The sequence below is a fragment of the Syngnathus typhle genome, linkage group LG7 (assembly GCF_033458585.1).
Source record: "Syngnathus typhle isolate RoL2023-S1 ecotype Sweden linkage group LG7, RoL_Styp_1.0, whole genome shotgun sequence".
Lineage (NCBI taxonomy): Eukaryota > Metazoa > Chordata > Actinopteri > Syngnathiformes > Syngnathidae > Syngnathus > Syngnathus typhle.
Genome location: NC_083744.1, coordinates 4,363,600 through 4,389,805, shown reverse-complemented (window position 1 = coordinate 4,389,805; position 26,206 = coordinate 4,363,600). Strand labels below are relative to the sequence as shown.

General features: G+C 44.4%; 2 protein-coding genes across 3 annotated transcripts; one reads left to right on the top strand and one right to left on the bottom strand.

Moving 5' to 3' along the window:
* Nucleotides 1-456: 456 nt before the first annotated feature.
* Nucleotides 457-15,680, top strand: LOC133156520 (RNA polymerase II elongation factor ELL2-like). 2 transcript variants are annotated; one of them, XM_061282317.1, is made up of 12 exons: nt 458-622; nt 2,667-2,714; nt 7,923-8,044; nt 8,799-8,953; nt 9,827-10,068; nt 10,242-10,366; nt 12,044-12,182; nt 12,332-12,737; nt 12,877-12,931; nt 13,168-13,339; nt 13,444-13,488; nt 13,803-15,680. In XM_061282317.1, exons 1-12 carry the CDS (start codon nt 485-487, stop codon nt 13,911-13,913), a joined length of 1,758 nt encoding a protein of 585 aa, XP_061138301.1. In that variant the 5' UTR covers nt 458-484; the 3' UTR covers nt 13,914-15,680. The 2 variants fall into 2 exon arrangements, with proteins under 2 accessions (XP_061138302.1, XP_061138301.1); XM_061282318.1 differs by lacking the exon at nt 2,667-2,714 and having other exon boundaries at nt 457-622.
* On the bottom strand, nt 14,911-24,779 carry LOC133156549 (peroxisomal membrane protein 11A-like). The gene is made up of 3 exons (XM_061282361.1): nt 24,478-24,779; nt 17,784-17,899; nt 14,911-16,613 (listed from the first exon to the last, which is right to left on the bottom strand). Exons 1-3 carry the CDS (start codon nt 24,531-24,533, stop codon nt 16,045-16,047), a joined length of 741 nt encoding a protein of 246 aa, XP_061138345.1. The 5' UTR covers nt 24,534-24,779; the 3' UTR covers nt 14,911-16,044.
* Nucleotides 24,780-26,206: the final 1,427 nt, after the last annotated feature.

The window sequence follows — 26,206 nt, the reverse complement described above, 5'->3', positions numbered from 1 at the left end:
CCCATGTTTAATGCGCACCCCAGATTTTAGGACAATAAATTATTTAAATTTTGCGCATTAGAAATGGAAAAAAACGGTAGTTTGTTTTTTTCCCCCTAAAGTGGTACTACAGTGGTAAAGTTTGAGAACCACTGAATCCGCAATGCATTCCAGGGCCATTCTAAAAACTTTGTCCTGTCTCCGCGTGTGACTTTGCATACCAATGCTTGTGTTTACAAACACACGGACACGCGTGGACATAAAAAGCACGATCCAGTTTTGCCGCCCGGGAGACCAAAATAGATGTTAAAGACCAAAAAACCCTCCCACTGTGGAAAAGTGCGACCTGGAAACCGAAAGAGAAAAAAAAAACCTGTCCGTACTTAAAGGTTGTACTTGTACGTGCGGCTTTGCGTGTGCATGTTTGCCCAGGAGCAAGCCTGGCCCCACCCTTTGCCGTGACGTCACAGGGCAAGGAAATCGCTGGTTAAATTCAGTTGTAGAAATGGCAGCGCTGAGGCAGGAGCGTCGCTACGGGCTCTCCTGCGGCAAAATCCATAAACACAGCCTCAATCGAACACTTTATCACGTCAAACTCACTGACACCGCCATCCGGACCCTCGAAACCTACCAGAACTTGAAGGTAGGACAAATTATCATCTTGAACTGCCTTTTTTTTCTCTCCGCAAACGCTTTCTTTTCTTTTTATTTTATTTTTTATTATTACTTTTTTAAATCGAAAGTCCAGGAGCTGGAAAATTCCTGCTGGAATTAGTTTTGTCCACGAATGTTGGTGGTTAAAGTTATAAATTGAACTGTTTTCAAACGAGAAAGGAGTTCTGAGAAAACGTGTTGTTGATTTTCGAGCTTGGCTTCTTCGGATCATAACACAGAGCGCTGCGCTCCAAATAGACTTTTAACCAATGAAGGGATTTGATCAAATTCTCATCGTAAGCCTCCAGAACAATTTGTTTTTGGCTCAATAAGAAAAGCCGATCTAATTTCGAATGGTGCTTGTTTGTCAAAGAATAATCCCTTCCGCCCCTGAAAGAAGTTGCCATATGATAAGAATGATCTGCTGTTTTCGTATTGCGTTCAAAAACGCAACAGTTTAATCAGAAGGTCACAAAGTACCAGCAAGTATATAAAATGTCACCCTCAACGTACTTCCATCGGCAATAAAATACAGTATCAGCTAATAAAAGTAAGAATTATATTCCAGAAAGCTACTGTAACATGATTCGCAGTTTGAACATTACCACGGCACTTAAATATTGCAAAATAAAAACTTGTACTTGAAGAATAATTCCATTAAAATTAATTGATCATAAAGGTAAAACATGTACTGAGGGGAAAAAAAGCTGAAAACAAACTGTTCTTGAAGTTTAACTTGTATCTTAAAATTGATCTTAATGAAAGTTTAGAAACTAACAACTCTAAAGGCCTTGATGCGAATGTATTGTGCTAAAAAGCGAAATACAACTAAACTGCAGTGTGGGGCAATCTTTGGCTTGCCTCGATAGTTTCACTTTGCCAATCAATGAGGTCACCGATTATCATCCCTGCTTGGTAAATAAATCAATAAATCAATAACTGTACTTGCGGAATGTTTCCATTCAAATGTCATGCGCAAGAAAGGTTAAATACAACCAAATGGTACTCTGGCTGTGATTCTTCAGCCTACCACTAGGGGCATTCTGACAACCACTGAGTTGAGTGAAGTTGCGTCACTGTCAAAGCAAATGTACTGACCTGAACTTTAGCACAAAAAAAATAATTACATGTCCTAAACCGCAGCAATTTTTTTTTTCAACATTTGCATTAAATAAACATTAAATAAAATATACTTGAGAAAATTCATCTTTCCTGCATGCCACAATGTACACATACATGGTTGTTATCTCGCAAGCTAACAGCTCGCATTGAAATTTGTCAGCGTGGAGGCAATTTTTGACAACGAACACGTTTCTTCTTATTGCGTGCAATATGGAGTTGAATGGCAGCCAAGAAAATGGGAACAATGCTCTGCAACAGGGAGGATATTTCCCCAAAGCATTAATAATGAATTAAAAGCCCTGTCAATCACTGGTGCAGCTGTAGTTAACAGATAATAGTCTCATCCTATTAACCATGTATCCTTTTGCCTTAAAGGCACCACATTTTTTTATATTTCTTCTTAATCCGCAGGGGGGCAAAGGGGAAAATAGAAGTGGTCTTATGCCAGGCCCACTTGTACGAGAGGAAAAAAAAAGGCCTTTTAATGAAAACTAATTGCTTTCAGAAGGAGGTTGCTGCGTCCTCGGGGATGCGCCGCGCTCCTGATTTGCATTTTGTGAAGAAATCGGCTGCAATGGCCCCGCCCCCCACCCTGCAAACGTGCTCCAGTGACACGAAGATAGTTTTGTTTTCACCACGCGCATTTCTGGCAAGAAAGAAAGCCCAGACGACCAACGCACGTTGGGAAGCCTCGGTGGCATTTTCTGCCGGTGACTCCCGAGGAAGCTTTTACTCATCACTCGTCATGAATTGTGGCAGAGTTAGGAGGAGGGGCAGGTGACGGGGTGCTTCATCTTTTCATGTATGTGTGGATGAAAAAAACTTGTTTGGCGCATTGCTGTCATGTTTTGAGGCTATAAACATTTTGGGCACGATTCCAAAATGATCATTTTGCTTCTTTTGTCTCGCAGGCATCACTGCCCAATCAGACGTCAATTGGCTTCAAAGGAAGTCAGGGGGTAAGTTTTCTTCCCCCGTGCATCAGGAACCACATTGTAAAAATATGACCCGACTTCTGGCTCACTTCTTAAGAAGCGGCCTCAATTGCGCAAGCGAAAAAGGTCGTCGGCTGTGACTCATCAGATGGCGCCCAGATTTTAGCCACAAACATGACAAGTGTGAAGGAGAGGCTCTTGCTGAGCTCAGCTTCTGTGACAAATATTTTGGAAGAGAAAAGGCCTGCGTCACGTCCGCCGCGGGTTTACCCTACTGTCCCTTGTCTAAAAGAAGTCCGCTAATCCCCGCCATAGCCGATTGCCAAAGTGACTTTGCCGCGTGCACAAATGCAGGCCCGATCGACGGCCACGAGGTCCCGGAAGCTAAAAGACTAAACCACGGCCGTGTTGCATTTTGCGCCAATTGTTGGCAATTAAATGGCGGCGGCCTTGCAAGCGGAAAACGAGAGCAAGCTGGAATCATTGAAGTGATCAATAACGAGTATACAAATGAAGGTGATGCAATTTCAAAGAAAGACGAGTCCAAGCGGTGCGAGAGCTCCACGCTTTTTCAAGGAATTTTTCCCGGGCGGTTCTGCGTTCCCAGGGCAAGGAATTTCACATCCCTGTGCCGGGCAACCGGCAATTGTGCTTGCCAGCTTTTCTCAGCGGGACTGAGACGGCCTCTGTACGTTTTTGCTCAGGTGTTGCCGACTTGCCCGTTTGTATGTTCTGGCGGTGAATGACCCCACCCCTATCCGCCCTCTCCATTATTGGGTTGTTTCACCATCTTTGGCGTGACTGAAGCACCACAAATGAGTCTTTTGCACTTGTCATCTTTTTGCTCGCCGCCTCCCCCTTCTTTTTTTTGTCTTGAAGCTAATCGGAATAACAATTGTAGGAATTTGGCGCAATCTCAGCGAGAGCTAGAGTCGTGGCACGTGTTGTTGTTCTTCCAGGTTGCTCAAGTCCCATCTGTCTTTGTTTCCGCCCATGAATCACACATTATTTTATTTTATTTATTGAGGCCCGCCCGTCTGTCCTGATTGCGGTCTGGAGTGTCAATGAGGGCCTTTTGAGTGACCGGGCCGGTATTTGATTATGATCCGGTGTGGTCCGTGGACCGGCTCGGGAGAGGCCAGGAACGCTCTGCAGCACAGTTAGACGACCGCGAAACGCCAGCTTGTGTCTTTGTGCAGGTGTACCTAATAAAATGTCCAGCCCTGTAAATATTGACTATATTTACAGCCATTAGATTTTGTGGCATTGTAGGAAATAACCAGGCATCCTCCAGGGAAGTGCCGTTATTGTCTTGATTGATTGATTGAATATTTATTGATCCCGAGGGGTGGGGAAATTCAAGCCCCAGCAGTATCCATGGGTATACAAAGACACACAGATGGCATGAGTGCAACTCAATAGGCTCTCATAAGGCTGCCACACAACGGCGCCACAAAAAAAGTCAGAAAGTGCTCAAGATAAAAGCCATCAAAGCTAAAAGCCAAAGGAACAGCGGCCCAAAACACACAAAACCCCAAAACACACAAAATAACCTCCACGGGGTCCATCGACCGGTGTAAGGGCAGTCCAGTTCAACGGCGCCCAATGGACCGTGGTCGTGAATCTGTGAAAACATCACAAAGCAGGCAAACGTGTGAGCAGCGTCCCGGGCACCCAGTCGGGGCACGTGCAGATGGTCACCACGGGGCTAGCATGGCGAAAGTCATTGGTTCCGACGAGCACGAGGGAGCGGACTCCCCACAGGGGTTGCGGCTGCAAGGCCAAGGCGAGGGACCTGGTCATCACTGGCCGGATAAGCAGGAAGCCGTCGTAGAGTTACGCCGGTCTCGACCGAGGATCCCGGTCCCAGGAAGAAAATAAAATAAAAGATCCGATCCGAAGAGATACCGAGGTGCGGTAGAAGGCACCAGCATCGCCGAATTGACAAAAAGAGAGAAAAGAAGGAAATAAAGAGGAAAAGAGAGAACACTGCCGGGAGGCAGCCACTCACGGCGCCATACCAAGAAAAAAAAAATATATATATTCTGGATCTGAGGTAGAAAAAAAAAAAAGCCAGGCAGTTGTTGTTGTCTCCATCCTAAGGGGGGGCGAGGCTTGGGGTGGGGGGACGCAATGAGGCTGACAGATTAGCCCTGGCTCGGTGGAGAAAGACTGATTCTGCGTGGCATAACAAGGCGGCAGCACCTTGGGGGATGTTCGACAGTTGCCCATCTCCATCTCCTCACGCGACTGCAGACAGCGCCCCCCCCCCCCCCCTTTTTTTTTCCGCTTTCCTGTCTCGACCCCCCCCCCCCCCCCCACTGTCGTCAATAGTTTTTCAAGCACATCCCAGCTGGGCTCACAAAGCCCTTGTTAAAAAAATTGTTTTCTCACCCACCTGGGCTTGATCTTCTTCAAGCTGGAGGTCTGAGAGCTTGAAGGTTTTGAGATCCAGTTGGGTCCCAAAGTGGCTTTTTAACAGGATTCTTTCCTTTTGAGGATTGGACTCATTTTCTGTCAATACATTTTATTTTCAAAGTTCACTTTTTCCTACTCTTCAAAATGTTTTGTGTCAACTGCCCCTAAAAAACAATCGATCAACGACTGATGATGTCAACAAATCGTTCAGAGGGAAGCAGTCAGGTGGAAATTCTCTCGCTTGACCACAATGCCCAGGCGTGGAACATTCCGAAAGGGGGACCGTCCCTCATGCATCGGCTTTCCTGGAAAGCCAGCCCCCCTCCCTCCCGGCCGGCCACACATCCCCGCTGTTCATGAATAATCCAGGCGAGAGGCGGGGGGATGCGGCGAGAACAAAAGACGGCAGCTACGGCTGAGCAGGCTCCAAGGAGAAAACAATGGGGACTAGTGTGAGGACAGACAAGAGGGGCCAAGAGGCACAAGACTTCGAAATAAAAAAATAGATGGATCCCTTTGGTGCATCTTAAAAGATGAGCCGCTTGAAATATGCCCTAGGATTTAAAGATGGATTTATTATTTTTTTAAACAAGGACATCAGCGATGGAGTCTTGTGTCCCCCTCCCCTCCCCACGGAGATTTTCTGTTCCAGTTTAGTTCACACCTTACGATGGCTTGAAAGTATTTGACATCTCCAAACACAGACCGTGCCCGGAGGAGCAGATGTGCCGGGCCGAGCCACAGAGGCAGTTATTGTATCTGAGGGGAGGGGGGCGGCACAGTGACACGATGCCAGCAAACGTGGCCGTCCTGATGCTCGCCTCCTTCTGGAAGCGTCTAAACGGTGGGTGGTATTGCGACACACGCACGCCGCTAATCACGTCTTCCCCATGAAGCAATTCATCATCAGATTAAATTTGCACACTTGTAATTAGCGCACAGCAGAGAATAAGACGTTTAATGAATTCTTGCCTTCATAGCCAGACGGACAAATATGTCCTCTTTGCATATTTCCCGGAACGACGGGATGAGCGACAGCGTCAAAGCGCCGAAGACACATAGGATGATTATTCAAAGGTGCCGCGTTCGACCTTTTAATTGTTCCGAGTCCATTTGAGTCATTACGTAACTTGATGACGTAACTTGAGCGTCTAAGTAGGCTACGGCCAGCCCACGGTGATAAAAATGTCACCCGCTGGAACAGTCAACAGAACATTTAGAGGCAGAGCAAAGAGGAGCGTGTGTACATACTTGGAGAGCAAAGAGGAGCAGGAAAATGCTTCAGTTGCTCTCGTCCAAACGGTCTGATCTGAGTGACATTGATTAGAATTAGAATGCAAAGTGTGCACGGTGGCGTATAGAAGGATGGGGTGGGGGGCCAACGGTTGAGGGTGGGGGAGGCTCGTGTGCTGCTGCCTCCAGCCCCAAAGCCAGGACGGACGTGCTGCCACCGTTTGGCTGAGCGTCGCTTGGACTTCTAATTGTGGTGGCTGCTGGATGTCCCTCACAGCAAACTTTTGTCCTCCCCCCCGAGGACGAGCGAGGTCCGTCTGTTGCCTGCTCCTGTGCACTTTGATGCTTTAATGTCTCTTGATTTCCCCCTATCCCGAAGCAGACATACGCAGCCCCCCCAATACACTTTGCAAGCATCCAGGCAGAAATAGGTCAAACTTAATGATCAGCTGCGAGTCTCAAGTGTCCTTAGCCTTGCTGCCTTGCTTTCATGCTGCATTGCTTTCTTGCTTTCTTTCTTCCTTGTGTCCTTGCTTCCTTGACCCCTTACTGCCTTCCATGTTTCCTTGCTTCCTTGCTGCCTTGTTTCCTTGCTTTTTCATTTTGTGCTTGACATGGGTGGGCCGTGCTGTTGATGGGGGCAGGGTGAATGGCATGCGTTGCCTTTCACAAGGGGAGAGGGGAGAGCTGCTGCTCATTGGCTACCCACCCCAAAAACAAAATGCTTATAGCTTTGCTGCATGACTGGGCATTTGTGACAGTCCTGCCCGCCACATCTGCCAGGGGCAATGAGCCCTGAGCGACTCAGCTTATAATCAATCACTTATGACCGATGGCGACGCAGGCAGCCAGACATTTGTTTTCCTTGAGTCCCAAAAAAAACAAAACTGTGCCGCTTTACCCTCGGGCGCTTTTGGCCGCGACATACAAAGACAACAGCATGCGGCGGCCGCTCGGTCAACAGTTAGCGCAAATTCACACTCGCGTATAAAAGATGGAGATTATTATCGGGTGTCTTCAGAATCTAGGACAAAAATGTGGAGGGCAAAAGAGAGCCATGAGCGCTTTTGCCGAGAGCCGGTGCGTTGTAAAGGACGCATTACCTGCTCGCTAATGACTTTGCCAGTTGAACTTTGCTTTTAGTGGAAGTAGGTTTTGGGGTCGTTTGATGTAACGTGTCCCTGACATAGACAGCCTCACTCGCCATGCTGTGTTGCCATGGCTACATGGACAGCCCGCGATGAAGAGGGAAAAAAAAATAACGCTCTGCCATTGTTCTGTTCAGCCTTTCAGACAGACTCCTCCCACAAACGGCAACAGGTCACCATCCTTGACCTGGGACGACGAGTCGAGTCAGCCCGTATGAGAAAAAAAAAAAAAACGAAGTGAAAGTCAAAATGGGTACATCGAGTATTTTTCAAAACTCAGGCGACATCTGGGATTGATCAGGCCCGCGTTTTACGGAACCAACTGGCAATGCCAGCTACACACTCGAGGCGACGCCGTCAAACTTTATTTATACCTCCGCAAAATATATTTTGCTGCAACTCTTATTTTTTTACTCTATTTGACCCTTTCTAGTACATCAAGATCCCGACTTCGGAATCCCCCGATGGATTTAGAGTCTTCTCGTTCTACCTGTCCAGCGACAGCAAAGACAAACCCCAGTCCAGCTTCGACTGCATTCATCAGTTTGTTTCCGGGTAAGCAACGACGTGTATTAGCGGACAGGACACGCGAGGCTAATTGCGGTGAAAGGCTTCAAGATATTTTGTAAAGTGGGACAAATAAGGTTGAACGTCACTAACAATTGTATGTGCGATACGCCTTGCGCCATTCACACTTCCATACGAGACACTCAAGCTGTGTTAAGCTACACAAGAATTTAGCTAGCTTGCTAGTGATCAACGTTAGCCGCCAACTCTGCTGACTGAAATTTACAATGTCTTCCTCCTTGAAATCTGTACTCAAGCTTTGCTAAGCCATACAAGAAGTTAGCTAGCTTGCTAATGACCGACGTTAGCCGCCAACTCTGCTGACTGAAATTTACAATGTCTTCCTCCTTGAAATCTGTACTCAAACTTTGCTAAGCCATACAAGAGGTTAGCTAGCTTGCTAATGACCAACGTTAGCCGCCAACTACGCTGACTGGGATTAAAATGAGTTAGACTGATGCTTTCCACGAAATTCATCATAAGAACGAGTTTAGCACGCTGTGTTCTGAATGTTTCTGTGTAGTCTCCATCTCAAAGACGGCAACTGTTTACGGTTGTTGCCACTTATCAACTAATGAATAGAATTGACGTAACCCGTGCTTTCCGTGAAATAAGTCCAGGAGACTGTCGTGACCTCGTAAATGCGCTCAACTGACGCATGGGTGCTATTATTATTATTGTGACGGATGGCTAGCGCTTAGCTTGCCACGCTAACACACATTTTTGACCGTTCCATGAAAAGGGAGGGCAAGGATCAGCTGGAGAGCCAGGGCAGCATCCAGGACAAGATCACTGTTTGCGCCACCGACGACTCGTACCAGGCCACACGGGAGCGCATGTCCCAGGTGGAGAAGGACATCTGGAGCCGCTCGGCCATCGAGATCAAACCGGGGCCAAGTAGGTCACGTGATGCGCAAAACTGTGATTTGATCCAAGTGCACCGTTGCGATTATGCGTGGAATCGAGCAGATCGCCGACACGATAACGGGCTTTCGTTTAACTGCTGTCACGCTGATCTGGATTGGCCTAAAAAGGTCATTTGGCTGTCTGACATTGGCCCACTTCTGCAAAACGTAAGTCACAGGGAAAGCGCAATGATAGCTAAACATGCATTTAGGAGCAACGTAGCATAAAATTTGTTTGTTGCTTGTAAATGCACCACTTTAATTAAATCTGAGCGTTGAGCTATTTATACATCTGTGCAAAGTTGACATAGAAAGGCTCAAGTTAGAAAAGAGCACAGACGGGTTTTTTCTTTTTTCTTTGCCTTCGGTCTGCAAATAGCCGCAGAAGTTGGCTTGCTAGTTTTCACATCTAACTCTTTGAGCGAGGTGCGTTACGTCTGCCTCAGCCACGTGCTTCTTCAGAATGTACCATTGCGTCTTGGACCTATGGCGACCTCCAAAGCATGGCTTAAAGTTGTAATAAGATTATGGAGCGCAGATAGCTATAAGCGGCGCCTGCCCAGGTCCGGCTGGCCGGCCCAATTATTGGAGGCATGTTTGCAAGAAAGGGCCTCTGTTTGCTTGTTGCTTCAATTTTCCTGGTACTCTTGCAGCAAGACTTGTTTGGCCACTTCACAGGAGAAAACGTGCTCGGTATAATGGCCCGGGTCCCGGTTGCGTAACACCGCAGAGTAACTGTGCTGAAGGCATTTGGAAAAGCCAACAGATGACTCCATTTGGGTCCCGGTTCTGCCATCTGTTTTGTTTCCCTTTGACAAATGCTCGACTGAGATCTGACTGCACGTGTCTTTGTTTTTGATCTCAGGTAAGTGCGTGAAGGTCCACAGGAAGCAGGGTCCGGTTGCGGGCTCAGACGGCAGCAACAAGCACTCGCCCAGCAACAAGAGGAGCCTTGTTCCCAGTCCTGCGGCACACCGGCCCTTGCGAGAGCGCGTGGTCCATCTCCTGGCCTTGAAACCGTATAAGAAACCCGAGCTGCTGATGTGGCTGGAAAGAGAACGGGCCGCTCCGAAGGACAAGGCTGACCTGACCTCGGTGCTGGATGAGGTGAGACGTAGAAGAACAATCCAACCGTAGAAAACGTAGAGATAAGATCACCGAGAGAAATGAAACCACAAAGTGATGGATAGATGATCCGGAAAAAGAGGTCATCATAGTGCAGTCGGTTCTGTTGTTCTCGAGATGTCCCGACAACTTATTGTTGTTGTTTTTTTGTTCAGGTTGGCAAGCTGAACCTTAAAGACAACAGCTATTCTCTGAAGGACGAGCTCTACAGACACGTCCAAAGAGACTGGCCCGGCTACCTGGACGAGGAGAAGCAACTCATCCACAGGCTTCTCATCAGGTTCACTTCACCATTGCCACTTTCGCTGCTCTGGTCTGATGTCCAAACATGTCTGACTGTCAATGTGTGAGCATTTCTTGCCTCATATTTAAAAAAATAATAATAATTACTTGTTGGCTGAATCAGCAGCGCCCCTGCTGGCGGCAACGCAGTAGTGCATTCTGCATTGATCAAATTTGAAAGGCTTAATGACATCATTATGATCTGACATTTAGCACGTTTTGTAGTTGAGTTAGTTTGAGTCTCAGGAAGAAAATTGAACTGAAAATGTTTTGGTACGTTTTTTTCGATAACCGCTTCAAACACGATAGCACGATTGCCAATTCTGTGCTTCAAAAACCAAACCGGATCAAGTTTGTGAGGCTCCCGATACAAAAAACCTCTTGCCACTATTTTTATTTTATTTTTATTTGTTTTACTTTTACAGATGTTATTGCATTTGAATGAAAAATAAAAGGCTGGATGTGGCAGCAATAGCAATGCTAGCAAACGTCCGCTAACGTCTACAAAAGGGCGCTGCGGTCATGCATTCTTCCGCACTGATGAATCTCTTAAAGCAGTGGTCCCCAACCTTTTTTGCGCCACGGCCCGGTTACATGTCAGAAATATTTTCGCGGACCGGCATTTATATAAATAAATAATACATTTATATAAATAAATAAATAATACATTTATAATAAATATATAAATACGATGAAATAAAAGGATACGACTGACATAAAAACAAGTAACGATGACAAAAATAAAACTAACCATTACGTTGAATTAGTGGGAGCACTGAGTTTGTTTCTCAGAAACGAGCCGGTCCCATCTAGACGTAATCGGAGACAATGACACCCGAAGTGATTAAGGTTTGTCTTTTATTGCAGGATGCTTGGTCTCCATGTGTTGAAGCAGTTTTGAATGCTTCATTGCTTGGTTAGTTAGCCTGTCGCCACGTATTAGCTTTGCGGGCTCGACTGGGGAAACATGTCACGTGACCGGGACAAGTGTCTTGACTTGAATTAATTGATCGTCGATAATTTTTTTTTTCTGTGCGGCTTGGCGGCCCGGTACCAAGTGACCCACGGACCGGTACCGGTCCGCGGCCCGGTGGTTGGGGACCACAGTCTGAAAGGACACATCAAAGTGGAGGGAAATAGATTTGCCTCGTACTTGCTTGCCAAGTGGCATTAGCGTAGCGTAGCATGGGTAGCATAGCACTGAAGAGCTAAGGCTAGCGAGGCTGAGCTTTACAGGGCTTTACGCTTTTTCTTTCTTCCCTCCTTCATGTGCCTGCCAGTAATCACGCAGGCCGTGTGCTTCTCAAGTGAATTTGGCTAATTGTGCCACCCCCCCCCCCCCTTCCCCTCCCCGCCTTGTTAACAACCCCTGCTAAGAGCAAAACACTTTGGTTGAGGTAATTAAATTGTACTCCAAGCGTGAAGATGCAAATACAGGCAGCGGGGCTCTTTGTGTTTGTGGCGCGGCGGGTTTCAAATCAGACTCGCTGATCATTTCTCAGAACAAGGTGATGAAAACGTGGAAGAGTTACTTATGGCACTTTTTAATGCAGAAAAAACACAGCAAGCAGATGAAAGGAGCCGAGGATTTGCTCCCGCATCTGCCGCTATTGTGGAAACACGTTCACTCATCTCGTCGACGGGCTGACAGCGCTGTTCTTCATCTCGTCTTCAGGAAGCTTCAGCCACTCCACAGCAGTGGCAGCAGCGGCGGCAGCGGCGGCCTGTTGAGAATTCCCCAAGGCAGCCAGTCATCCCAGAAAACGCCTGGGGACTCCCCTTCTTGCTTCAGCCCCGCAAAGACGCTCTCGGCGGTAATTGTTCACCTTCAATGCTTTGGACTTTCCCCGGCTCGTAAGGGAAGTGGGAGGGAATTTCCTGAGTGATTGCGATCAGGAGAGCAAAGGCACTTGACCCGTGTGTCCGTTTTGCCGCTAATATCCAAACTTTCTCCCCCCCGTAGAAACGGCATTTGCCTTTGGATCCATCCAACTTTCAAAGCCCCAAAAAACAAAGACTCCTAGAGCACTGCTTGCCACGCCAGTCGCCGTCCCACGTGGACGACGGCACCGACCGGGCCCAAAGTTCCTCGGACCACAAAGGCGACAATCATCTCTGGGCCTGTCCCAACGGGCTGCACTCGCCCCATAAACTGAGCGACTCCTCGGCCGCCGTTCCCAAAACGGCTTCCAAGGCGCTAAAGTCCCCCAACGCGGACGCTTCCCTTTGCACTGACCAACAAGTGCCCAACGCTCTACATAAAAAGAAGAAGTCAAAAAAGCACAAAGAGAAAGAACGCGAGCGCTTAAAAGCGGAGTGGATGGTGGAAAACAGCCCGGACCTGAAGAAGAGCCAAGAAAATCTCAAAGGTAAAGTCAGGCCGCTCGTCTTAACGCGTCACAAATTGATGATTGACAGCCGGCTGACCTCCGCGCTTCGATACGACTTATGTGACGCTGGCTAGCCTTATGGAATTTGCGTTGGCTCATTTGCGTGCTTTCTTCTTAGGAGAGAAAACCCCCGTCAGACAAACCACAAAAAAGGACCTGCCGGACTTTTTCTTGTGAGTCAATACCATCGAATCAGCCCAAAGCTTTCAAAACATTTACATGAAATTAAAGGAAAGCCAAAATGTTTGCGTTCTTCCCTAAAACTGGCTTTGAAAACAAATGACCTTATGCTTCCATCTGTTGAACTCATTCCGCGGCAATGGCAACTCACTCCACTAACCTCTAGTGCCACCTAGTGGAAGATTAAAAAAAAGACACTTCCCTTCAAAAAATATTTTTTTTCTTTCAGAAAATACGGCCCAATTACAGCACCAGAACAACGCGAGCAATACAAAGAAGACTTCTGCTCCGAGTACGACGAATACAGAGCCCTTCACGATCGCATCGGAGCCATCACCGAGATGTTTGTTCAGTTAGGCTCAAAGATCAACACGCTCTCGCCGGGAACGCAAGAGTACAAGGTACTGCCTGGACCCGCCAGGGTCAATCCGGTTCCTCTACTTATAAAAACACAACTGATAAGCAAAGCTGTTTGCTTTTCTCCCCTCTTTTAAATGTTTTCCAGCTAATGGAGGAGCAAATACTACAAAAGTACCGCAAGTATAAAAAGGTACGTTTCAATTATACAGAAGCACTTAGGTGACAAGAAACGTCAACTTTCAACTGGCGTTTCAGCCAGGCAGTGATTCTTTCGAGATCCCAATTATTGATTAACAAAGTGTCGCCTTGACGCCACCAGGGAACGCTGTTTGCCGAGGCTGTAACTTGTGAATGAACCAATTGTATTAAAACAGTCGAGTTAATCAGAGGCGCTTAAGACGGTGGGGCTGATATTTGTGTGTTGCTTTCAAAACAACTTTGAATGCGACTGCTTCATTTGCAAACCCAACTCACTCGAGCCCTCTCTCTTTTTGCGTCTTGTAGAAGTTTCCCGGCTACAGGGAAGAGAAGAAACGATGCGAGTATCTCCACCAGAAACTGTCACATATCAAAGGTCTGATCTCAGACTACGACCGGGCGCAGGAGCTCTCGTAGGAAGGATGAGTGAGTGCCTTGAGAAGGGACCAAAAGACTTGCAGCCGAGCCAAAGACTGATAGGTCGGTCGTGTTTTCGCGACTCGCTTGACTCCTTGCGACTCGCTTGACTCCTCCTCCGTGTGTCGACGGGGCGAAGGAGCCGTGAGAGGCTGCAAATGAATTGTCCTGCTGTAAACTGGGCAGATGTGCAAATGAAAGCCAAATCCTGCTTTTGTCTTTTTCCCCAAATTCAAGAGTTGATGGTTCGTGCCCAAATGATTCATGCGATTCTTTCTCATGCCACGCAGAAAGTATTCCAAGGATGGTACAATCAGTCGTAGGGGGGAACAAACATGCATCACTCGGAGAAACGTTTTCGCTCGCTCTTTGACGCACTTTATTAATTCATGTCAAAACATTGATTCGTTTGAATGACGCAAATAAAAAAAAAAACAGGGCTGTCCCTCCCTCCCGATCACGTGAAGACTCTTTTAAAACAAAACGGATTGTGATTAATCATTAAGGGAAACAAAAACCAGCACAGCAAAGAAGTCAAACTTGATTCAACTTGAAGCCTTAATTTGCATATAAAGAAATTTATTTTTCCGACCATAAAGATGACATCGTCCATACAATTTGAATGAATTCTATTTTTTGTAAAAATGTTTGGAGGTAGTATCGGGTAAGGACTCGGCATCGGCGGATGCTGAAAATCAGGTGACTTGAGTGCCAAAAAAAAATAAAACATCATCGGGACATCTCTACCAAAAATAATAACTGGAACCCGAAAATGTTCATCATTGAAACTTGGGCCATGTCAATTTCTGCGTTTCTATCGAGCTTCGTGTCTGTCGCCCATGTCTGCTAGCTGACCACAATTTTTGTTTCTTTTATATATCACAAACACATCAATATTTATTAGCACGGAAATAATCTCAGATGTGATTTGTAAATGGCCGCACGCCGCCGTTGCTCAATTTGGTGCGCTTCAATAAAGACAAGCGAGCGAGCTCAGTCAGGTCAGAGGACAATATTTATTACGATTGCACAGAATATTCTTTTCATTCCAAACAGAAGGGTGCCAACGTATTTCTTGATGCTAAAGCAAACTGGGAAAAAAATTAAGTGAGTCAAGGAAAAGCCAACAAGTGTCATTGCGAGATGACTATGCGCTCGCTCATCATCCCGATCGATTGTAGCCGTTTTTGTAAGCAGCAAAATACTGAAGGTGCCTTTGTTTGTCCCCAGGGACATAAAAAAAAAAAGGTTCTGCACCATTAAAGTGCTTTTGTGTTGCAAGTTCATTTTTCTCGTCCTTCGTGGCAAAAACGTCTTAGTGGGCCGGTTAACAATTAACGCCCGAGCTTGACCCCACGTGGGCCTCCAGAACACCAGCATATGTTTTGGCACAAGGGAGCCATTGGTCATATTAAAAATGTTACACGGCAACTAGCGCGAGCGACGAGCCCTCATTTTTCTCTACGTGACGCAACCAAATGTGAAATGAAAGAAATCCCGGCAGGCAAGCCATCGGCCGGGGAGGAAAAAATGTCTTATTTATTTCTCCGTGTTGGGATTATTCCTCTTTGCAAATTATTTCTTTTCTTTTCTACAATAGAACCTGCAAGTGTGGGCCAAGGGAAATGGAATATATTTTTTGCAATTCCGATGTGTTATGCAAATACTGGCTTTGGAAGAAAAAGCTTTCAGGAAAACAAATGTATTCTTGTCTCAGCCCCACCCCCACAAAAAAAAGAAAATAAAGCTATTTTCAGTGGAACAGTGTGACATTTAGAGACCTGTGTTTTTAAATGCGAGCCTACAGACTATTTACTGGGGGTTGAAAACTGTTTTTTTTTTCCGTACTACTTAACGCCGACTGCCAACTTATGTCATCTCGACCGTTAATATCAAACTTGGCGAATAATCGAGTTCAAGCCGCTATAGTCAATGTCGGTTCATCCCCCTCATACGTGAAAAAAAAAAATCACCTCACATTTTTTTTGCTGAGTCATCATATTCAATCTATTGTGCTGCCCATTCAAAAAATTAAATTGAGAATTAAAGTTCAATGAACAATTATCAAATTGGGCCTTTCAAAGCTTCCAATCTTAAAAATCCTCCTTGTCCGAGCCAGGAAAGGAACACATCAAGCTTTGATTTTCAAATCGGGCCGCACGAGGGTTACGATTCCGATGAGCGACGACAGCAGGCCGCAAAAGGCGACGGCACCCGCGTTGGAGCGGTAAATGCCCAACTTGTCCAGCGGGATAGACAAATCACAAACGTTCTTGACAGTGTCCAAAAGAACGGCCGGCTGGGATTTGAAGCAGTGCAGCAGCAGGAAGACCAAAGCGTCCAACTGAGGGACTGTCACCTCGGCCACGTCGGGATTCTGCTTCAGATGTGAAATCATTTTCCGCCTGAAGTGCTTCTCCCTGGTTTTCTCCGCCACGAAGCGAGAGATGACGTAAACGTCTCGGCTCAGGCTCATGACGAGCGAGAGGAGGTAGCATCGCGAGGCGGCCGCGCTCCAACGCTCCTTGTCGATACCGGCCAGGAGGCCCACGCCGGCGGCCCACAGCGTGTTATCGCAGATGAAGTAGAGAGCTCGGCCCACATCGGCCACCGCCAGGCAAAGGCAAAGCGCTGGGTCCGAGAGGCGTGAGTTGCGCTTGGCCGACTCAATGGCGTTTATTGTGTTCCCCAGCCTGAACACTGAGGAAAGGGAACAGACAAAAAAAAAAGGGGGTCAGTTAGGCAACATGATATAGCAACCTAATCGTTAGCCCGTCCAAATGTCAACATCTGGCCAACAAATATATTATTTTGGTGATTGTGCAATTTTTTGCCTTTCTACTGACTTTGTTATTGTTCCCTTTATGTCTAAGTAGGATTGGATTGTTGTCACATGGTTATTTGAAATATGCCCCACATCAACAGCATGAACTTTCTCAGACATTTTGTGACCACCATGAGCCAAAATCTGGTACCAGCTCTGACCTTTGAAGCAGTTTGGGTCTGGAGGCTGCTCAGCTGGGACGCTTCAGAGCAGGGGTGTCAAACTCTAGTCCTCGGGGGCCGCAAATGATCAGTTCATCCTCACATTCTGCAGGAGCCTGATAATTGAATCAGGTGTGTTTAACGAGGGAAACCTGGAAAACATGTAGGAATGCGGCCCCCGAGGACTGGAGTTTGAGACCCCTGTTTCAGAGAAATAATCAAGCGCTCTGCCAAGCGCGTCTTGACCTCATAACAGCAACAGGAGAGACAAGAATGTCTTTGTAAAGCAGGGCCAGCAGCTCGTATACAGTCCGTCTGGGAATTTTAGATTGAATCAGAACCTTGAAGTCCAAAAAGTGAGCCCGGGTAGAAAGTCAAAGCTGTCTGTCACCACACAGACACGGATCTCAAAGAGACAAGCCTCAAAGTCTCCCGCCGTTCGCCACAATGCATTTATTGTGTCAAAGGTGAGAGACACACAGTGGTTATTTTGCCATCAAGTTTTCTCGCCTTTGCATGACTAAAAAAAGCTGCAAGCTGATCCTCTCTGGCTTTTATATTTTGATGACAATTGATTCATATTTATACAGATCTGTGTTCACGACTGTGAGTCATAGATGGAGAAGGAGGGGGTTCCCTCGTCATCGTCGGGGTCGCGGGTTCAATTAACAATAAGAATGTTTGGAGATTTTAATGCGTGGGTAAAATGTAATGACGTCATTGAAAACAAGCCCACCCTTGTACAAATTTCATTGCAATACGTTAAAGAAAAAACAGCTTGTCTGGTATGTAACAATGAAATATTGATTCTACAGGCAGAGTATGAGAGGGATGGTCAAATAAGATTAGCACATATTTCGAACAATCATGATTGATGGAACTCACGCTTTCGTCCAGCACTCATGTTTGCCTCCAAACGTTCAAGTTTGCTCACAAGATCCTTGCGCCGGTTGTCATTTCGAAGAGCGTACGCACACAAGGCACATGCGTATTGGGTGGCTCTAAAACAAGAAACAATTGTAACAGGTGTTCAGGTGTTGTGCTTGATTTAGTTCCCCCGTGAGATTTTGTTCCCCCTGCCGCGGGAGCGCCCACGCCTTATTTGGAAAGCGAAAAACTAGGGGTGTAAATCGCGGGTTTTGTCACGATACGATATCATATCGATACAAATAAACACGATACGATATTTGCCGATATCTTAAACCCTGCTGTGATTCATTCACGATACATCACGATATAGTGCTCTACGATCGATACATATATATATTTTTTTTAAATAAAAAATATAGAACAATATCCTGATTTATAACAATTCATACGCAAAATCAACAAGGTACTGCAAACTCTTTATTTAGGAAATTACAAGAGTATTGTAGTATACAAAGTGCTTATTTTAACACTGAACTTTGATGTCGTGTTTTTTCTTTAAATGTGCGGCGAGATTTGTGCTTCCTGAATATTTGATCACCGCATGGCAGGATTTACAAACTGCAAGTGTTTTGTCCGATGAGTCATCTTTTCTTTGGAATCCAAAGTGCTTCCAAACGAATGACTTGAAGCCTAAAGGGGAGCAAATTTCCTCGTCTTTTTGGACACTAGCCATAGCACCAGCCCAGGAGCCGCGTACTACCGTTTTTTTCCGTGTATAGTGCGCCCCCATGTATAGTACGCACCCCTAAAAATGGCATGCTGATGCTGGAAAAAAGCTTGTACCCATGTATAATACGCACCCAATTTTTATGAATTTTTAAAAAAAAAAAAATTAATCTTTTTTTTTTTTTTTTTTTTAAGTCCCAATGATCGTCACACACGCAGGGAGGCAATGGGTCCCATTTTTATAGTCTTTGGTATGGTCTTAACTAGGCTGGATGTAATTTTCTTTGTTGGCGTTGATTTCTCCGACTGCCCGTAAACGCACCACCGCGCTCCGTGCGCATGGAGCGTGTTTGAAGTGAACAGCAGAGAAGAAAGGAACAAGGCAAAGTGTTGTGAAATAAAATATTACCTGTAATACGGATTTAGGTAGAGAACTGAACTCTCGCTCTTTATATAGCTTGCTCATCCGTTCTGCGCATCTGTAATGGCGGCCTCCGTATGATATCCGGTTTGCGTGTGTGCGAGAGCGAGAGAGAGAGAGCGTGCGAGAGAACGCTCAACCGTAGCGCGCCGCCGACCGCCCAACTGCACCGGGCTGGTCGATTATTGTGACAGAGCCGTCGCTGAAATTTAGAAGATATTTTTAAAGTCCTGATGTACTTTCTAAAATTTAAGTGGACCTCAGTGCGCACTGCGCAGGGAGCTTAATTTGGTGCGGTCGCGCAACCGCAGCGCGCCGGGCGCTCACTGTCGCATTGCTTAAAGAGCGCCTTTGTGTTTTAGGATGAACAGCAGAGACCAAAGGAACAAAGCAAAGTGTTGTGAAATAAAATATTACCTGTAATACGCATTTTGTTATTTGCTGATTGAAACTGCTAATTAAACTGTGAATTGAAACTAATAGGAAGAAAACAACTCTCGCTCTTTATATAGCTGACGTGTCTTGCGCATCCGTTCTGTGCATTTTATTTCACAACACTTTGCCTTTCTTCTCTGCTGTTCACTTCAAACACGCTCCATGCGACCGCAATGCTCTCGTATCAGACGCTTGCTCGATCACCTGCTCGTTTGCTGTCCCGTGCGCGCACGAAGCGCGGTGGTGCGTTTACGGGCAGTCGGAGAAATCAACGCCAACAAAAAAAATTACATCCAGCCTAGTTAAGACCATACCAAAGACTATAAAAATGGGACCCATTGCCTCCCTGCGTGTGTGACGATCATTGGGACTTAAAAAAAAAAAAAAAAAAAAATCAAAAAAAAAATTTTTTTTTTTTTTTTTTGTACCCATGTATAATGCGCACCCCAGATTTTAGGACAATAAATTAGTTAAATTTTGCGCACTATACACGGAAAAAAACGGTAGTTGTCGACTCCCCTTTTACGTGCCTGCTCTGCTCACAACACAACACGCCGCGTACTGCTCCCGGAAAGAGGAAGCAAGCAACAATGAACTGGATTTCAAAATAAAGTCGCGTCTAATGTCCGAGGTCAAACACGGCGATATAAATCGATGTTTACGTTTAGCATCGATGCCAATAAATCGTAGAGCCTTATATCGATTAATCGATGTGTATCGATGAATCGTTACACCCCTACGAAAAACCGATGTCGTACGGCGTCGTACGGCGTCAACACTATGTTGTTTTCAATAAAAACATGAAGAACTCACGTTTACGTCAGTCAATTTTAATTTTTATAAAGAATTATTCTCATTTGATGTCTTTAAATTCATCCGCGTTCTGCCATTGAAGCGGGGTGCATTCAAAGACCGGTCGTACAGACGGAACACTCATTCACTTCACCAAAAAGCAACAATATAATTACGTGAGCTCTTTGCATAAACCTCGATGAAAAGAAACTCCTCTTTTTGGGTACAGGCTACAAGGAGTATATATTACAAAGGAGACTTTCTACTTAATTGTGATCATCATTCATCCATCCATCCATTTTATTACTCAGGTATTTTCAAAGCAAATTAATATTGTTGCATTTATTAATTTTCTTTAACATGACAGCGCAATATAATTGAAAGCTGACACTATAGCAATGTCAAACGTGTTCATTTAAGAAAAAGCTACACACGTTTTGTGATCAAATCTTTCATAACGAGAATGATTTGAGTGAATTGATTTGAATGAATAATTGAGAAGAAATTTCAGTTCTGAAGGCTCCTTTTGTCCCAAGCAAAGTGACAGATGGTGGGGAGGGGGGATAAAAAGTTGTAACAAGAACTCTATAAAAAATGTCAAGCCGTGAGGATATGTCCCCCCCCTTATTTTGAGAACGGTGAGTGCTGGACTCCAGCTGTTTTTTTTCTGTCTTTCTGGGGGTCTGTTCAGGTTGTGTGAAAAAAATTAAACAGGTTCCCTCATTCCTAGGCCAAATTACAGGGGGGGAACAAATCCTCACGGGTGCTCTGTGAGAATATGTTCCGCACTTCGCGTCATTTCGGCATTGTTTTCTGACAACAATACGCTGCCGCACAATGGACCCAACTATTTACCAACAAATTATTGCACTGTCCCCCATCCCAGGCAACAAGATTCAACCTCTTGTGATGTATTTGCTTTGAAAGTATGCATTTGATTTACAGACTAGATTTACCAAACTCATATCACTCAATTATGCAAAAACTTAATCAAACATTACTCAAAACTTTAGAGTTCATACAACAAAGGACTAAAAGAAATTATTGTCTGACAGCAGAGGTTTTTGTATGATATATAGGCTAAAGATGGCAAACATTGAAAGCATTCTTTATGCACTGTAAACATCTGCAATTGTCTTTTTCAGTTTGCAGAACATCTTCTTTCCAATGAAGAAATAGATTTCTCAGCAAAGGCACATGATGTAAATACCGTTTTTTTCCATGTATATTGCGCCCCCATGTATAATACGCTAAAAATGGCATGTTGATGCTGGAAAAAAGCCTGTACCCATGTATAATCCGCACCCAAATTTTGACTCCTACTTAAGTCCGTAAACGTAAAATTATTTTAGAAAAAAGATCATCTTTGGGAACAACTGGATGTTATTCTGCCGATCAGTATCACTGCGCATGCGCTAGCAAACTCAATAGCGAAGAAATGTTTCGGATTTGTGTAGGGTACATTGTGACAGCAAACGAGCAGGTGATCGAGCAAGCGTCTGATACGAGAGCATTGTGTTCGTATGGAGCGTGTTTGAAGTGAACAGCAGAGAAGAAAGCGCATCTGTAATGGCGGCCTCCGTATGATATCCGGATTAAAAAAAAAAAAAAAAAAAATTGTACCCATGTATAATGCGCACCCCAGATTTTAGGACAATAAATTAGTCAGATTTTGCGCATTATACATGGAAAAAAACGGTAGGTACAGGCTGCAAATTGCCACCACACTTCTATTAGAGACTGGTAAGTAATATGCACCCAAGAGATGTTATTGCCACCCAAAGAATGGTCCTGACTGTGCTATCAATGCTATATACAACTCAGTTAAGTTTTACACAGGGAAGTACTATAGCAATTCTTCTGTCTTTGTTTTCACAGATGATTTATCTAACTTGTGCTTTGTTTGTGGGGAAGCTACACATGACACAGACAACAGATGGGTAATTATGTCAGGTCTTGTTAACTAATGCATGTGATGATTAAGAAATATATTGAATTACACATTCGTTGTAAATTATTGTAAATGTGCTGCATTGTATGATCTTGCTTTTTTCTTTGTTTATCAGATTCAGTGTGACGAGTGTTGCAGGTGGTTCCATCTTGTATGTGTCGGGGAGCCTCCAACCGAAGGCTCTTTTTTGCGTACATGTACAGAAATTAAATGCTAAATATTTGAAGCTTGCTTGAAGACCATTTTGCTTTTTTTTTTTAATTAAAATTTGTATTTTTTCATTTTATTTTATTATAAAAAAAATTTTAAATGTAAAAAATTTTTTTTCTTAAAGTTTAAAGTTATAATTTTTTATGTATATTAGGTATATGATTAAGAAACAAAGTTGTTTGACCAAAATAAGGCCAAAGAAATTGATAAAGTGCAGTAATAACGGTATCACTGCACAAATCATCAGAAAACCCCCCCGCTGGAGTCCAGCACTCACCGTTCTCAAAATAAGGCGGGGGGGGGGACAAATCCTCACGGGGCAGCTGTGAAGATTTGTTCCCCCCCTGTAATCTGGCCTAGGAGTGAGGGAACCTGTTCAAATTTGCCACCCAACCTGAACAGACCCCCAGGAAGACAGAAAAAAAACTGCTGGAGTCCAGCACTCACCGTTCTCAAAATAAGGGGGGGGGGGGGGGGGGGACATATCCTCACGGCTTGACATTATTTATAGAGTTCTTGTTACAATTTTTATCCCCCCTCCCCACCATCTGTCACTTTGCTTGGGACAAAAGGAGCCTTCAGAACTGAAATTTCTTCCCAATTATTCATTCAAATCAATTCACTCAAATCATTCTCGTTATGAAAGATTTGATCACAAAACGTGTGTGGCTTTTTCTTAAATGAACACGTTTGACATTGCTATTGTAAAGATGTGGATTAGTGGTTAGGGATGGAGCACTATGGACGAGTCCGGTTAGAGAATCTTGCATCAACTTTATTCTCAACAGCAGTGAGTGTACAGGTTTCCAGGAGTGTATGTTAGTGGGTTTGAGTGTGTACTTGTATACATGTGTGTATATGTGTGTTTGGATATGTGTGTTCTAAAAGTGTATGTACATGTGTGTGTGCATGTGTGTGTGTGTACAGAAGGAAAACAAAGGGAAATAATGTAATTAGATTATGACAGTCAAATTACATCATCTAATAAACATATGCATAAACAGCTATGTAGGGTATCTCAACTACAATAGCACAATGCAAGCAATAACAACTGATATACAGGGCCATAAACTTTACTACTGCTACCACACTTAATGAACATTCAATAAGTGCGTTACTGCCGCTTTAAGACGTGCACTGCTGGCCGACGGCACTCAGTAATAACAACGTATATTACACAACTGAACTAAACACAGTAATACATTTCTAACGCTATAAGCACACGTTTGACAAACATATGACGATAGTACGCAGACAACATGGCGGCACCCCGTGCGAAGCCATTAACCACGCGCTTATCCCATACAAGTTATATTCGCTCGTACCAGCAACAGGAAGTAAACAAAGATATGTTCGCTCCCCCAAGTGTACAGGCCAGTCTGCTAACTCACCTGGGGTTTCATAAACGCACACAAATGTCACGGGAAAAAGGGGTTTGTAAGTCCGTTTTCCTCCCTAAGCGCGAGACCAGCAAAGGAGCGTGCAGCGTTCTCATAAGTGTCCCGCTTTCTGAGGAGGCGTTCAAGTGCACCTCGGAAAAGTCGGTGTCGGATCAATAGACTTTCGGACAGCTATAGTGTCAGCTTTTAATTATATTGCGCTGTCATGTTAAAGCAAATTTATAAATGCAACAATATTAATTTGCTTTGAAAATACCTGAGTAATAAAATGGATGGATGGATGGATGGATGAATGATGATCACAATTAAGTAGAAAGTCTCCTTTGTAATATATACTCCTTGTACCCTGTACCCAAAAAGAGCAGTTTCTTTGCATCGAGGTTTATGCGTAATTATATTGTTGCTTTTTGGTGAAGTGAATGAGTGTTCCGTCTGTACGACTGGTCTTTGAATGCACCCCGCTTCAATGGCAGAACGCGGATGAATTTAAAGACATCAAATGAGAATAATCCTTTATGAAAATTAAAATTGACTGACGCAAACGTGAGTTCTTCGTGTTTTTATTGAAAACAACATAGTGCTGACGCCGTACGACGCCGTACGACATCGGTTTTTCGCTTTCCAAACAAAGCGTGCGTGCTCCCGCGGCAGGGGGAACAAAATCTCACGGGGGAACCAAATCAAGCACAACACGTTTGTGTTGTGAGCTACTTTCTTTTGCGTAATAACATCAAATAAAAAGAAATATAAAGTATGTATCTTTAAAAAGCCTACCTGAAAAGACGATCCCTACCCTGACTCTGGTTGATGACGTTTTGCACCAACTCCATATTTGCTGCCTGGATCGTTGGAGAACAACTTGTTCTACTTGTTGCACGCTCTTTGGATCTGATTTCCCTGACTCAGCACAACGCCTGCGATAGTGTTCGGTCGTGCGGAATTAAGCTCAGGTTTAAATTGGAGGTCAAAACCAAAATAAAGTTTGCAGCGACGGTTAAGAATTAAACTTGGTCCAAACTCGTTTAAACACGGAAGTTTTAGTGGGCGTAATAAATGCCGAGAGAGTTTTCGTCACGGACCGTTTGCGTTAGTGTTACTATGGTAACGCCTTAACCGCAGATTTTCTTTTTTATTTTTTATCAATCGATCGATTTATCCATCCATCAAGACCAAGACCTGATTTTAAGACCACGGACTATTCACACCGGATGTCATATTTGTTCATACAATTCAGTGTGACTCATCTAACATGTATTAATAATCTCAAAGGTCAGATCGAGTGGCGAATGTGATAATTGTGTGGGAGTAAATAGGCACGCATGGTTAATAGGTAATTACTTTGCGCTCGCAAACTATCCTACTTTTTGTTGTTATTTTGGGAAATTATTTGAGTAGTGTGTTAAGTCTTGTACAATTAAATCTTAAACAACGAATAGAATTTCGTCCAACGTCCCTGGCTTTGCTAAACCGTGTGCTCTTTTTTAAAATTAATTTTTTTCTTGACCTCACACAGGTAGGAATTTGCAATAAGTAAATCACGAACAGATCTTAATCTTCAATCTTAATGTGAGGGGCGACATAATTAAACTTGTATTCATCCTTGTTGAGACACACAAAAAAAACATTTATGTTTAATTGAGAGTTTAGCAAATGTTATTTCAAAATCTGCCAGGGGAATTGCAACCCGTCACACGGCGGGATCTGATAACTAAAGACACCCGAGCAGATGGGAATGTGCTAAAACAGGTATTGTACACATCAGCATCTTCTTTCAACTTGGCTATCGATACTGATCATTGAGAATCGTGTCCATTGTCTGAAATTGATTGTTGATGAGTCAGGCGTTGGGGCAAAATGACAGGTTTTGCCCTATGGGTGAAGTCTTGACTAGTTTGCAGTTAGTTTACTAGTTTCCAACCCAATCAATCCAATACTAGCATGGTAATTGAAATTCAAAAGGAAAACTGTACTCTACCATGACCAATAAATACCGTTTTTTCCCGTGTATAATGCGCAAAATTTAACTAATTTATTGTCCTAAAATCTGGGGTGCGCATTATACATGGGTACAAATTTTTTAAATTCTTTTTTTTTTTTTTAATTATTATTATTTTTTTTTAAAGAAAATCCTGGTACAACAAAACCAACAACAGGAATGACCGACAAAGTCATGGAACAAAAAGACAGGCTGATATGACCAAAGACAGGAACAGAAACCAAACAGACATCATGACAGTAACACATGCAATGATCCGACGGTGAGCGAGGGGCAGACAGGACTTAAATACAAAACACGTTACATTGATTGAGGTGACACAGGAAGGGAGGGGCGACGCGAACAGAAACTATGGCAACCTAGACACATAGCTGGGGACGAGACATGACAAATCTTCCTCGAAATAAAACTTGAAATCACCTTTCTTCTTGTTTGTTGTCAATCGCGCATCGCATTCAGCCATCCTGCTCAACACACTTAGTCAGTAAAATTCATAATTGACGACAC

Excerpts from the sequence above, each read along its gene's own strand:
- LOC133156520 (XM_061282317.1), top strand. The coding sequence starts at position 485 with ATGGCAGCGCTGAGGCAGGAGCGTCGCTACGGGCTCTCCTGCGGCAAA. Across the intron at positions 12,738-12,876 it reads GAGCCAAGAAAATCTCAAAG|GAGAGAAAACCCCCGTCAGA; the intron begins GTAAAGTCAGGC and ends CTTTCTTCTTAG. Across the intron at positions 12,932-13,167 it reads GACCTGCCGGACTTTTTCTT|AAAATACGGCCCAATTACAG; the intron begins GTGAGTCAATAC and ends TTTTTCTTTCAG.
- LOC133156549 (XM_061282361.1), bottom strand. The coding sequence starts at position 24,533 with ATGGAGTTGGTGCAAAACGTCATCAACCAGAGTCAGGGTAGGGATCGT. Across the intron at positions 17,900-24,477 it reads GGTAGGGATCGTCTTTTCAG|AGCCACCCAATACGCATGTG; the intron begins GTAGGCTTTTTA and ends TTCTTGTTTTAG. Across the intron at positions 16,614-17,783 it reads CATGAGTGCTGGACGAAAGC|TGTTCAGGCTGGGGAACACA; the intron begins GTGAGTTCCATC and ends CCCTTTCCTCAG.